The sequence below is a fragment of the Prosopis cineraria genome, unplaced genomic scaffold, assembly GCF_029017545.1.
Source record: "Prosopis cineraria cultivar Desert tree isolate PC_DT_omini unplaced genomic scaffold, ASM2901754v1 PC2, whole genome shotgun sequence".
Classification (NCBI taxonomy): domain Eukaryota; kingdom Viridiplantae; phylum Streptophyta; class Magnoliopsida; order Fabales; family Fabaceae; genus Prosopis; species Prosopis cineraria.
In genome coordinates, this window is record NW_026555333.1 from 48,323,791 (window position 1) to 48,336,130 (window position 12,340).

Consider the following 12,340-nt stretch of genomic DNA (forward strand, 5'->3'; position numbering starts at 1 on the left):
TAAAGTTATTAACTAATCTTCATGACATGCCATTTATGGCCTGTCGTGAAGAATTAATTTTTTTTTTGTAATTATTAATGACAGGCCATTATTAGAAATTGATTATCTTAAAATAAATTAAATATAATTATTATAAATTAATTATTTCAAAATGTACTGAAAAAAAATTAATGCTATATAATAATTATCACGACAGGCCATTAATGGCTAGTCGTTAAATCTTAAATATTTTTTTTTAAATCATAACATGTTTTAATGGTCTTGTTTTTTTTATCATTAATTTGTTTAATAAAAGAATACCTTATTTAATTTAATTACACAAGAATAATTTTTTTAAATAAATTAAATACTATTGGGCTTTCGTTATATATTTACAATATTAATATTTTACAATATAATTTAATTTATTTAAATTTTGAAATCATTTAATATATATCTAATTTATTTAAATAATTTATAAATTAATTTATATATATTATTTAGAATTTAAAAAATAAATTTATTAAGATATAATGACGCTTGTGTGTATCAATTGTCGTTATTATGACATAATTTCTAACTTTAATTATTGAAGTTGTCATTAACTCTATTATAACTACAATTACTTCTATAACTATGGTTAAAAGTGTGTCATTAAAATATCTTTTTGTACAAATGAATATCATTCTTCTTCATTTTTTCCTTTCCTCTGCCCTTGATTGTGCATTTTTGCTTTTGGTCACACATTTCGTCTACCCTTGGTTGAAATTTCTAGAAATGAATTTCATGTTTTAAGGCTTTTTTTAATGTTATTTTGCCTCCTTTTCTTGAAAATACACCAAAATCTCTAGGTAAGGTATTTTATTTAATCTTACTATAAATCCATGCATTAAACAATCAATATAAGAGCATAAATAATATATAAATATGCATAAAATACACTCTATCAAACTCCCCCACACTTAGGTTTTTGTTTATCCTTAAGCAAATACTTTTACATTTAGCCTCGTTTCTTATATAAATATATCAAAAATAGGATCTTTGCTTGGAGCACTAATAAAACTTGACTGTGCAACTAACCTATCGAGCTATAATGTGAGAGAAAAAGTTAATAATTCTACCAATGCCATCATAAAGAGTGGAGTCTAATATAGAGTTTTTAGAGCATGCTAGTAGATGTTTTGCCATTGATTTTCATGCCCTTACATGCTACATAAATAAGGAATGAATTCTAGAAGGAGTTGAGGATGGCTTAGTTTGAGGATAAGTTCTTGATTGGAAAGAGAGATGTTAAGGAAGAATGCACTGCTGAGTTTTCTATGATGGACAATGGATATTTCAAATATAAGGGAAGAATGTGTGTTCTTGATGATGATGATGTCAAGTATCTTATCCTGAGCAAGATGTATGAGAGTAGATATACATACACCATGTGCTATCAAGATGTGTCAAGATATGAAGAAGTGATAGTGGTGGTTTGGAATGAAGAAAGCAGTCACAGTATGTAGGTCAATGCCTTACTTATTAGAAGGCTAAGACTAAACATCAAAAGTCACCTAGATTGTTGTAGCCATTTGAGATCTTGAAGTAGAAATGAGATAGAATTTCTATGGATGTCATGATTGGTTTGCCTTGAACGTTGTTAGGTCTTTATGCCATTTGTATAATGGATAAGAGTCAACAGGTTGATAATGTCAACATACTTTTTGTCCATATGAGACTAACGACTTATTGAAGAAATTTGTTAATTAAAATCTATATAAACAAGATTGTCCGATTACGTAAGGGGCCGGAGAATATACTATTAGATCATGATTTGAGGTTTATGTTGAATTTTTAGAGAGCATTACAAAAGGCCATTAGCACAAAGTTGAAGTTTAGTATAGCTTATCATCCTCAGACAGATGGATAGACTGAGAGAACTATCTAGACTTTAGAGGATATATTGCAAGCTTGTGCTATAGAGTTGAGTGGTAGTTGGGATGACCATTGACCCTTGGCAGAACTTATGTATAACAACATTTATCATGTCAATATAAAGATGACTTCATATGAAGCATTGTATAGTAGGGAGTGCCCATTGTCTCTCTATTGAACGGAATTAAGAGAAGCATCTTAGGTCAAGATATAGTTGATCAAAATAAGGAAAAGACTGAGATGATTAGGAAGAATCTTCTAACTGCTCAAAGTAAACAAAAAAGTTGTGTTAATAAGAAAAGGAGACTATTACAATTTTTAGTTGGTGAATAGCATTCTAAATTCTAAATTATTGTGCGAATAACATTTTGGACCTCTAACCTTTGAAATGTGTAAAAAATCTCATCAACTTTTATATTTAGAGCGTTTGAAACCTTATTATTAAATTGAAGTAAATGACTATTACACTAATGTGATACTTATTGTAACTTTTAAAAATAACGACAGTTTTTTTTAACTTAATAGAAATATTTTAGACACTTAGAATTTAAAAGGTGAGAAATTTTTTTATATATTTTAAGAGCTTAAAATTTAAAATTCTATTCATATCATAATTTAAAGTTCATGCACATGGTCATTTTCACTTCGAGTGTATTTTGATAATTTCTCCCTTGTTTATTATCACGTGACGCTTGGGGACTAGCATTGGACTGAGATCCCAAGGAGAGAGCCTTGGAAAATTTCCACGTATCTACCCAACGCTTCTTCAGCCGTAAGCCTCCGCCACCAAACCCGTAGCAGCACAGTGCCCCTCCAATTTGTGAATTGAAAAAGAAAAGCCAATGAAATGATCCTCTTTCCTCTATAAAAATATTTAGACTATTCTCATTAGACAGAATCGAAAGGCATTATTCCTTCAAGCTTCAACGCCCCATTGCCATTGTGTGCGTTTGATCTTTTACCTTATTTATTGTTTCTTCCAACCGTAATTTCGATCACCTAAACCTTTCAAGATTTATGAGACGTTAGGTCAACAGCTCCGATCACGGATATTATCATTTGTCACGAGTGTTCAGAGTTTCACTGAGCAGGTCTCGTAACTCTGACGCACAGAACCTGTTATTGGTCTAGTACTGTTCTCAATTTTGTGATTTTTTGTCGGAACTTCCGATTTCCCCTTCTTATTCGCGATGGTTTGCTCTCTCAAACAACCTGGTATATCTTTCAGTTCTTCTGATGTTGTTCTTCGGAGAAGACAGTCAAATTCCTTTCAGTCAAGCTCAAGCTTGCTTTTACCTTCAATGCCGAAGGGAAAAGCTGAGCAACCTCTGGTTTCAGTGCACAAACCCTTGCATCTTTCTTCTCTGACTAAGAAATTTTTGAAGGTGAATATTCCGTCAGCGGGTCCACGTGGAAATTCGATCAGATGCGAAGCTTTTGAGGCAGACCGATCAAACATTGAAGCAAGCACGCCATCGGAGGCAGCAAACAGGTTGAGAATTGGAATATATTTCGCAACGTGGTGGGCTCTAAACGTGGTATTCAATATTTATAACAAGAAGGTTCTGAATGCATACCCGTACCCTTGGCTTACTTCAACGCTCTCGCTCGCTTGTGGGTCTCTTATGATGTTGATTTCTTGGGCCACGAGGATCGTGGAGGCGCCAAAGACTGATTTTGAGTTTTGGAAGACTCTGTTTCCGGTAGGTTTAATGGGCTTTGTTTGTTTTCTCAGAAAAATTGATGGGAAAGCTATGTTTTTGTTCATATTATACACACTCAGAAAAGGTTATTTTCCGCTGTTTTGGACGTATCCCTGGATCTTCATGTAGTTTGATTTTTCAAGAAATGGGGGGAAAGGGGTAAACTCCACCTTAATTAGATTAATTTGTTAAATCGGGTGGAGGCTGGTCAAAAGTTTTGTTAATAAATTATGATTATGATGTTTTATTTGTTGGAAGAGTAATTCCCTTGAGGTGAAAAACTATCTCTTTTCTTCATTGTTGGTATACTCATGAGATTCTGAGCAGATCTCAGATGTTTGGAAATTTTCCTTTCTCGTACATTTTTAATGGATATTGGATTGCATAGTTACTTTTTGTTGTTTTTCCAATAGGTTGCTGTTGCTCATACCATCGGACATGTGGCTGCAACGGTTAGTATGTCAAAGGTTGCGGTTTCATTCACACACATCATCAAGAGTGGTGAGCCTGCTTTCAGTGTACTGGTCTCCAGATTTCTTCTGGGTGAGTCCTTCCCAGTACCAGTCTATCTGTCCTTAGTGCCAATCATCGGTGGGTGTGCACTTGCTGCTGTGACGGAGCTCAATTTCAACATGACTGGTAATGAAGTAACTTTTCTTCAGATGGACTTCTTGACATCTGCATCTTGTCGCTTTCCATAGCATGATAAATCAAATTGAACATTAAAGTCAAGCTGAGAAAAAGAGAATTCATGACTATTTGTTTTGGCTAAAACAATATCTTACGCTTTCCATGTTTTCTAACACTGTTAGCCATCCAAAGCACGGGTGATATTAAATGAGTTCCTTGGATAATTGTGTCATTGGAGGATGTTACTTGTGCTGGAGTCAGTTTTTGGTTTCTTTTCTGAAAGAATTTCTGTTCAACCTACTGAATTTGCTTTAAACTGTGTTCTGCAGGTTTTATGGGAGCCATGATATCAAATTTGGCATTTGTTTTTCGGAACATCTTTTCAAAACGAGGCATGAAGGGAAAGTCTGTTAGCGGAATGAACTACTATGCTTGTTTGTCTATGTTGTCTCTCTTAATTCTCGCACCATTCGCAGTTGCTGTTGAGGGACCACAGATGTGGGCAGCTGGATGGCAAACAGCCCTTTCTCAAATAGGACCCCAGTTTGTATGGTAATCACCAGATGACTACAGACTGCTTATATGTGCTCTCTTCTATGTTATCATGGTAGAGATGATGTTGATTCCTTGATATCTGATAAGGTTCATACAATTTTTATATTTTTGTTGCTGGTCATCCTTTGGAGGAAAGTTGTTATGTATTTTACATTGCTTGAATCAGCTTTTGTAATTGATCATTTCTAATTTTACAACAGTTCAATATGATTATAAGTTTTCTAGAAATGTTTGTGAGCTTTTTGAATGAGTCCTGTAAATTTAATGGACAAATTAGAAGGTCATCTAGTCGGTTCATTGTATTTATGCTCAAGCTGAGTTTCTTTTCTTTTCTTTTTTTTTTTTTAAATTTTTCTTCATTTTATTCGATTTATCTGGCTAGATTCTTTTGTTACTTCACAGTTGAAGGACTGATGGATAATTTCCTGTCTTGGACCACGTCCACATTAATTTGAGGACCTGATAGCATCTATGAGGAGGAGCATGAAAATGTAATTGTGTCACTTATTATATACATGTTCTGGGGATAGAATGCAAAAATAAACCTTTAATCTATAGCTAATTATGAAAGAAAGTTAACGAGACCTGAATAATGTTTTTGACCATTTGAAAATTATCTTGTGTATGTAAAAGGTGTAGTTTAATTCATTCCATTTCTGCTAAATGTCTCTTCTTCTCGTTTCATTTCAGTTCTATAGATATTTGTAGCAGGAAACAGCATATTAGCACCTTATTCGCTTGTATTTCAGTTTTTCGTTGTTCTTATTCTTTCTTCCTGTCATTTCTGAGAGCTCACTTCTTCATTTTATAGCTAAATAAATATATCAGTTAATTGTAACATCAGGTGACCGTGTATTGATTCAGGTGGGTGGCGGCGCAAAGTGTATTCTATCATCTGTATAATCAGGTATCATACATGTCTTTGGATGAGATCTCTCCCTTGACATTTAGCATTGGGAACACCATGAAACGAATTTCAGTCATAGTCTCCTCAATCATCATCTTCCACACACCAGTTCAGCCCATCAATGCCCTTGGAGCTGCTATCGCCATCCTTGGAACCTTCTTGTATTCACAGGTATTTTCTGGTTCTAGTCAAGTTTGAGTTTCATTTTAGAGCTGATTTATCTGGATAATTGGTTGTTGTACTTCCTAAAGGAAAGATAAGACATTGAGAAAACAATTTTTATATGATACAGTAACATGCTAACCAATCTTCTTCTCGTAGATATAAGGTCAAAGACTCAAGTGCCTCTGGTCTGAAGTGACATGGTTTTAGTTTTGTTGGATATATGGTGCTTAGGTGGTACCTCAGGCAGTAGAAATTTTCGTTTTTCTTTGATTCAAAATGGGAATCAAAGGGCATGAATCTAGGTCTTACATAACCTATCTTAGCATTGTCCACCACCTTAGAACCGCTAGGGGGTGAATGAAAATCAGTGACAGTCACATGAGTTAATCTAGCTAATTTATTCGCACATTTAATGACTTATCCATAGACGAAACTATAAGATCTAACAGTATCCTTGATAAGAACATCTTGGCTTCCTCAATTGTTTCAAGGTGTAGAAAGTTGCACTGTTTTAAGAAGACAACCAGAGGGTGCTGAACTTTTCTCTCTTTTCTTCTTGGTATAGAAGTAAGGAGAATCGATACTCCAAAAGACATGTCAGTTGTTGTAGTGGTGTGAGAGGGGTTATCCTTTCAGTTCCCGATCCACTTATACCAAACTGACTCGTTTGGTCCTTGGAATATTAAGCATAGGAAGAACAAGGAATGAAAAATCCTCATGTCTGTAAAATACTAGAAAAGGAAAAAGGACAATATTGACAAGTCGATTGCTTGTTTTTTTGTAAGAAATTGAAAAGAGAAATCACTTAATATTTTGAGGGGAGAGATGGGGGTTGTTGATGCATTACTTGATATTTTGCCTACCGTTCGGATGGTTGTTCCGGGGTTAGGTGATCTGAAGATTGGTTAGGTGTAGGACTTTGAATTGCTACTTTAGCTAATTTTGAATTGTGGTTTGCGCAACCTTTATTCCCTTTCTAAGACCAATTTCAAAAAGAGCTGGCTTACCATCTTGGAACTTCCAAAGTTGACCACACTCTATGACCGGAGAATATGCTTTGGTTCCTTTCATTCCTTTGTAGTGCAATGCTTCTGATGCCACTGCAGTTGCCGTGTGGGTCCTTATAAAAAGAAAAGGTGGGAAGTGAGAAAGACAGTCGAACATGGTTCTTTTATGGGATATATTTGGCTTTTATGTGATATATTTGGTTTTGTCATCGATAACCATTCTGGTAGGAAAATCTTAATCATGATCAAAAAAAAGAAAAAGAAAAAGAGGGAAAAAGGACTAATCAACGACAAAAGAAGAGAAATGTACATGTGTTAGATATTTTTATTTAACAAAATCACACTAATGAATTTATATACTTTGTTATAATTGCTATTTATAAACTATATATTAAAATCTCATTCCAAGTTATTCTGATATCTCGTCCGCTCATTTTTGCAGGCAAAGCAGTAGAGTCGAGGAATTGAAGTTTCGTCATTCAACCTACCCTGATCTTCTCAGCCAGGGTCCAAGCAAGTTGATTTCGAAATGTGACAGCTGGATTTTGGTAAAATTAGGATGGTCCGACGCCGTTCATTGTAGATAATAACGATGGAAAAATAATAATAATAATGATAATACTGCTGAGGAAACGTCATCTTATACAGATGATTAGTTAGTATTTCTTAAGTGATGCATTTGAGTTATTATGCTTTTGGAGTAATAAATGTCTGTTCTTAATAGGCCAAGGATAATGTCTGAAAACATTGTTCATTATGAGGTTTCAATAATTGAGGGCGATAATTTGTCTCTGTACCCCGGCAGACTGATTGAGTTGTGTAATGGATTGAGGTTTATCATGAAGTTTTATTTCCTTCTTTGACAATTATATTAAAATATATTGAAAGTTGTCTTATAATTTAGGATGAAGGGAGTATAAGAATAGAAAAGGATGAGATTAAATCAACAGTGATATCCTTTTATTAAAGTGGAATAATATTTTCTCCAATTGTTTTTTAAAAAAATGCATTATCTTATTGATTAGGGCCACACAGTACTAAGCTTGTCGTTAAAGGACTCTTGTTGTGAGATATTTGAGAGGCGTGCATCATGGGGAAAGGAAGGTGTATGAGCTTAAATGTAAATCGAGAGGGTCATCAGTTGACTAGGGTGATAATAAACAAGTCCATGAATATGAGGCTGTGTTTGTGATGCCAAGTTAGAGAAAGCATCATTGTGATAGGACATTATCATGAACATAAGTTCAAAAAAAAAGCTTAACTTAAAAGTTTAACTTATTGAGTAGGAGAGCTTCTTGTACTTATAAACCTGTAAGGTTTTCTGATGTAGAACTCATGACAAACAGGACATATTTTTTGGACATATTTGTCAAGAAATTTAAATTTGATTTGTAGTAGGACCTTTGGATTGGATATACCGATCGAGGAAGCAGGCTTAGCAGGAGGTAATCCCATAATGGCAATGGCTTTCAAGTGAAACAAATTTTATAGGATGGCCAATTTCATAACGAAATTTTCAGCATAAAAGAGAATCTCAAAGGGAATTGAATTCAATAACAAATATGAATACCAGCAGCAGCATGCTCATCAATGACTGATAGTGGTGGTGATTTAGGCTTAGAGCAGCTGATATTCAACAAGAGCTTCTTTCTGTATTTGTGTGTCGGAGACATTTAGAGTCCCTAGCTATTCACTTCTATGTACACTAATGCTACAGCAGCTAGGCCACAAAACAGGAATTATGTCCATTCTAACAACATCTATACGTGTTGCGTGCGTGCGTGTGTGTATATATATATATATATATAGAGAGAGAGAGAGAGAGAGAGAGAGAGTAGAACCGGTTTCATGAAGACTTGTATATATGCAGAAAGTCTGCAATAAATTCACAGGAATTGCCTGCGAGTCACCCCCAACTAGAAGTGTTCATACAATTAGCAGAGAGTAACCCAACTTTCTCAATGGAAAGAAAATACCAAAAATCTTCTCTTGAATCTAACCACAAAAGAGATTATGGCGTGTTGCGCTTCCAAGAGGTTCAACTTTCCAGGAACAAGGCATTGTGACTCAGATAAAAACCAAGCGTTAAAGAATCCGGAGTTTGCGGTGCCCCTTGTGGATAATGTTTGGCGTTATTAAGGCCCCTGGTTAGACATCGGAGATAAGATTTTTGGACCCTTCTTTTTCTCTCCCCTTAATTTGTGCGGCTAATCTCATCTCAAAATGGCTTGTTAGCTTCAGACGAATTTATACATCGCTTCCAGTAAAAGTGATAAAAATTGGTTACTGTTCCAAGGTGTGCGGCCCCACTAATGAGTGCCAGTAAAAATTTGGACGAGGAGGTATTCTTCTTCGACACGAACAATTTGATCTGGTGAGTAGTTTTGGAAGTTAGACATGCATATACTTTACATATGCAAAGACCAAAATGAGAGGAGAAATTAAGCCGAGTCATCCTATGGTATTCATTTCCTAATAGTACAATCCCGAGAGCAGAGAAGGTGACCAGTTAGCAAAGGAGGTAATAGTGAGTGAATTTAGGGTTATTGATGATTGTGTTGTTGCGGTAAATATATACATGCAAGGTGAATCAAAAGTCAATGATGGGCTCTCCCGGGGTCAAGTTTCGTTCGACCTTCCAAGGCAAGTTGAAGAGCTTGGCCATTATGAACTTGAAGATTTTGTTCACATTAATGTTGTGTCTTGCACTCGAGAAAAAAAGCGTCGCCTTCATCGCCCTCGCATACGCCCTCGCCTGCAACTTCCACCCATCAATTTCTCTATTTGCATTTAAAATAATTTCAGATTGAAACTTCTATGAAATTAAAAGCATCAAAAGTTCCATCTAACGGGCGTGTGGGCCCCTCGTTTTATGGTTAACGCGGAAACGGAAAGAATTTGGTAATTTCCAAGCAAGACTTCAACACTCACTACCTGGCTGACGATGGTCCATTGCACGTCGGGGGGAAGTCTAACAAAATCATCAAATTTCGTTCCTATCAGAATAGGAAGTGCTGTCTGCAAATACAAAAACCTGCTCATGCATCGTAATCTTCAAACAAAACTAATCACAAATTAAACTATTCATCCTCTGATTTTTAATTTACTTTCTTTTTATTTATTTCTCTATCACTTCATACCTATTTTTTAACACTAAGATCATACATTTAGTATTCATAGTCGACTCTGAATCTTTTTTGAAATTCTATTCAATTCTGTACAACAAAAACAAGAAATCTATATCCACGTTCTCGTATTTTTAAAATACTACAATTTAATGGGATTCAAATTGACAATATTAAGTATACATGACATAGAAATAAATTAATGTTAAATATAAACATTGAAGACATAAATAACACAGTTCATGTTATGCTTGGATTGGAGCGGCATGCATCCGATTCCATTTTTCTTTTTTTTTTTTCTAAAAAAAATTGACGTCAGTTAATCCTTTCTATTTCACAACGGTGGTAAATGATAGGCATTTTGTACCACCTTCATTCATTTTTCCAATATGAGTGATCAAAACTTTATTTAGTGACATTAACTTTATGATAGAGTCGTCTAACTTATCCATTCAATTAATCTGGAAACTAGTGTTGGCCTTGCAAATTTGAATTTGGTTACCTGGTTCCACTTTCTTGCCTCGCTAAACCATCCAACAATGCTGCAAACACGAAACAAATACAATCCAAAAATCATTAACTTCCTCCATTGCGTTATCATAAATTGAGCACCTTCATTGTTCAAGCCCACAAATTGATTCTCAACCAAATCACATGACTAAGCACAGTTAAAGAAAGGGTGATTCGGAAACTTTGATACGATAAAAAATTTCAATTGTTTCTGCAAAAACTGATCAGATTGATCATTAAATCTGCAAGTAGATTTTCTGTATGATCACACAGATGCAGTTAAAGAAAATCAAGAAATAAGCTATCTATCTTCACATATATGATATCTATCAGCTTATTTTTTTTCCCAATTATATAATGTAAATTGGCAACAAGGAATCTGAATTTCTTATAGCCTACCTATTCAGTGTAGATCGACTGGTAAGATCGAACATGAACAGAATTGCCACAGCATCTTTACAAGCCATGGGAATTTGATCTGATGACCCTTTGTCACCTAAATCACTCATTTATTTAGAATCTGAGAGTGAGAGAAAGTAAAGTTTGATTTTGAATTTTGAAGCACCTGCAACATCCCATATACTGAAAGAAATTCGAGCTCCTCGAACAAATAGAGTCTTGTCCATTAAATTTAGTCCTTTCATCTGCAAACTCCTCTTTTCCTGCTGATCCCCTACATACTTGATCTGAGAAATAAAAAAGAAACTATATCAACTAAAAAATGTGAGTTATATGTTAAGCGAAATGTTTATATCATATACTTCGTAAAATAGAAGTGATAGGGATTACAGAGACTCCGATATCACGTTATGGATCGTTTCAACTCATGAGTAGTTTGGATTATAAAAAAGAGAAAAAGTAAAAAAAAATTGAAACAAAGTCTCACCACAAAAGAAGTTTTCCCAATATCGCAATCACCCAATAAGCTGATTTTCAGGTTCACCAAATCTGAATCAGCATCACACCCACCACCGCCGGTAATGGCAGGGTGATCTCCGATGACTCCGTCAACTTTGATTGTCGCCGTCGCCGGCATCAAAGAAGAGTCCTGCAGAGGTAACCTCCGGTACCGGGCCGGTTTGCCGACGGAGCAGACCAGAATCCTGTCCCAAATGAACTGGAAGAAACGGCCAATAAAGGATACCTTGTCGAGGACGCTCCAGCGGACGCCAACCGGAACGATTTTCCGGCAAAGGCGAGTCATTTTCTCAGTGGTGTTGTGAATGATTCTGGGCATGAGGTTGAAGACTAAGAGCTTCCGGTACTCTCATAGCTAATTAGCTGTCTGTACGTGTATGTGCTTTTGTTTCTCCAAGGGATGTTAGGGTCGGGTAATTAATTAACTAACGGAGACGAGGAGGTCAGTCCTTTAATAGTGGGACGGTTGACCGGTATTTCCAGCAGGGTTCCAAAAGGGGTCCGAATTGCCGGCTTCTTGAGTCACGACGGAGGGAGGGGCAATTTGGTCAGTGCCGCGGGTCCAGGGTTTTAGATGTTTGGTGATTCGGAGACGTGGGGGCAGTTTCGTAGATTCATGAATATAGGAGGGGCACTTTCAACGGAACCGGAGGCAGAGAAGGAATGTAGTGCAGAACTTTGTGGCCATGGGCTGCGAATAAGCATCTTTGGAGGGGTGTTGTTTTCCAAGATGACGTTAGAAATTCATGTCTCTCGTTGTTAGTTGTAATTATTAATATCACTTTTATCTTGTAATTACCTTTTATTTTATTAATATTATTTGACATTTATTTGGGGAAAAAAAAAAACCCCTTTCATCCTTTGTGCTCCGGATGCACGCTCTTGTGGTGTAGCAATACTATCATATTATCATTGTCATTATTA

General features: G+C 35.6%; 2 protein-coding genes across 2 annotated transcripts; one reads left to right on the plus strand and one right to left on the minus strand.

Moving 5' to 3' along the window:
* The first annotated feature begins 2,724 nt into the window (after positions 1-2,724).
* Positions 2,725-7,659, plus strand: LOC129303183 (glucose-6-phosphate/phosphate translocator 1, chloroplastic-like). Its single transcript, XM_054942303.1, has 5 exons — positions 2,725-3,599; positions 4,013-4,238; positions 4,559-4,781; positions 5,649-5,862; positions 7,306-7,659. The coding sequence occupies exons 1-5, from the start codon at positions 3,087-3,089 to the stop codon at positions 7,315-7,317; spliced, it is 1,188 nt and encodes a 395-aa protein (XP_054798278.1). The 5' UTR covers positions 2,725-3,086; the 3' UTR covers positions 7,318-7,659.
* Positions 7,660-9,292: 1,633 nt separating this feature from the next.
* LOC129303184 (septum-promoting GTP-binding protein 1) lies at positions 9,293-12,099 on the minus strand. Its single transcript, XM_054942305.1, has 6 exons — positions 11,385-12,099; positions 11,064-11,184; positions 10,898-10,994; positions 10,491-10,530; positions 9,798-9,881; positions 9,293-9,618 (listed from the first exon to the last, which is right to left on the minus strand). The coding sequence occupies exons 1-6, from the start codon at positions 11,733-11,735 to the stop codon at positions 9,454-9,456; spliced, it is 858 nt and encodes a 285-aa protein (XP_054798280.1). The 5' UTR covers positions 11,736-12,099; the 3' UTR covers positions 9,293-9,453.
* Between the last annotated feature and the right edge of the window lie 241 nt (positions 12,100-12,340).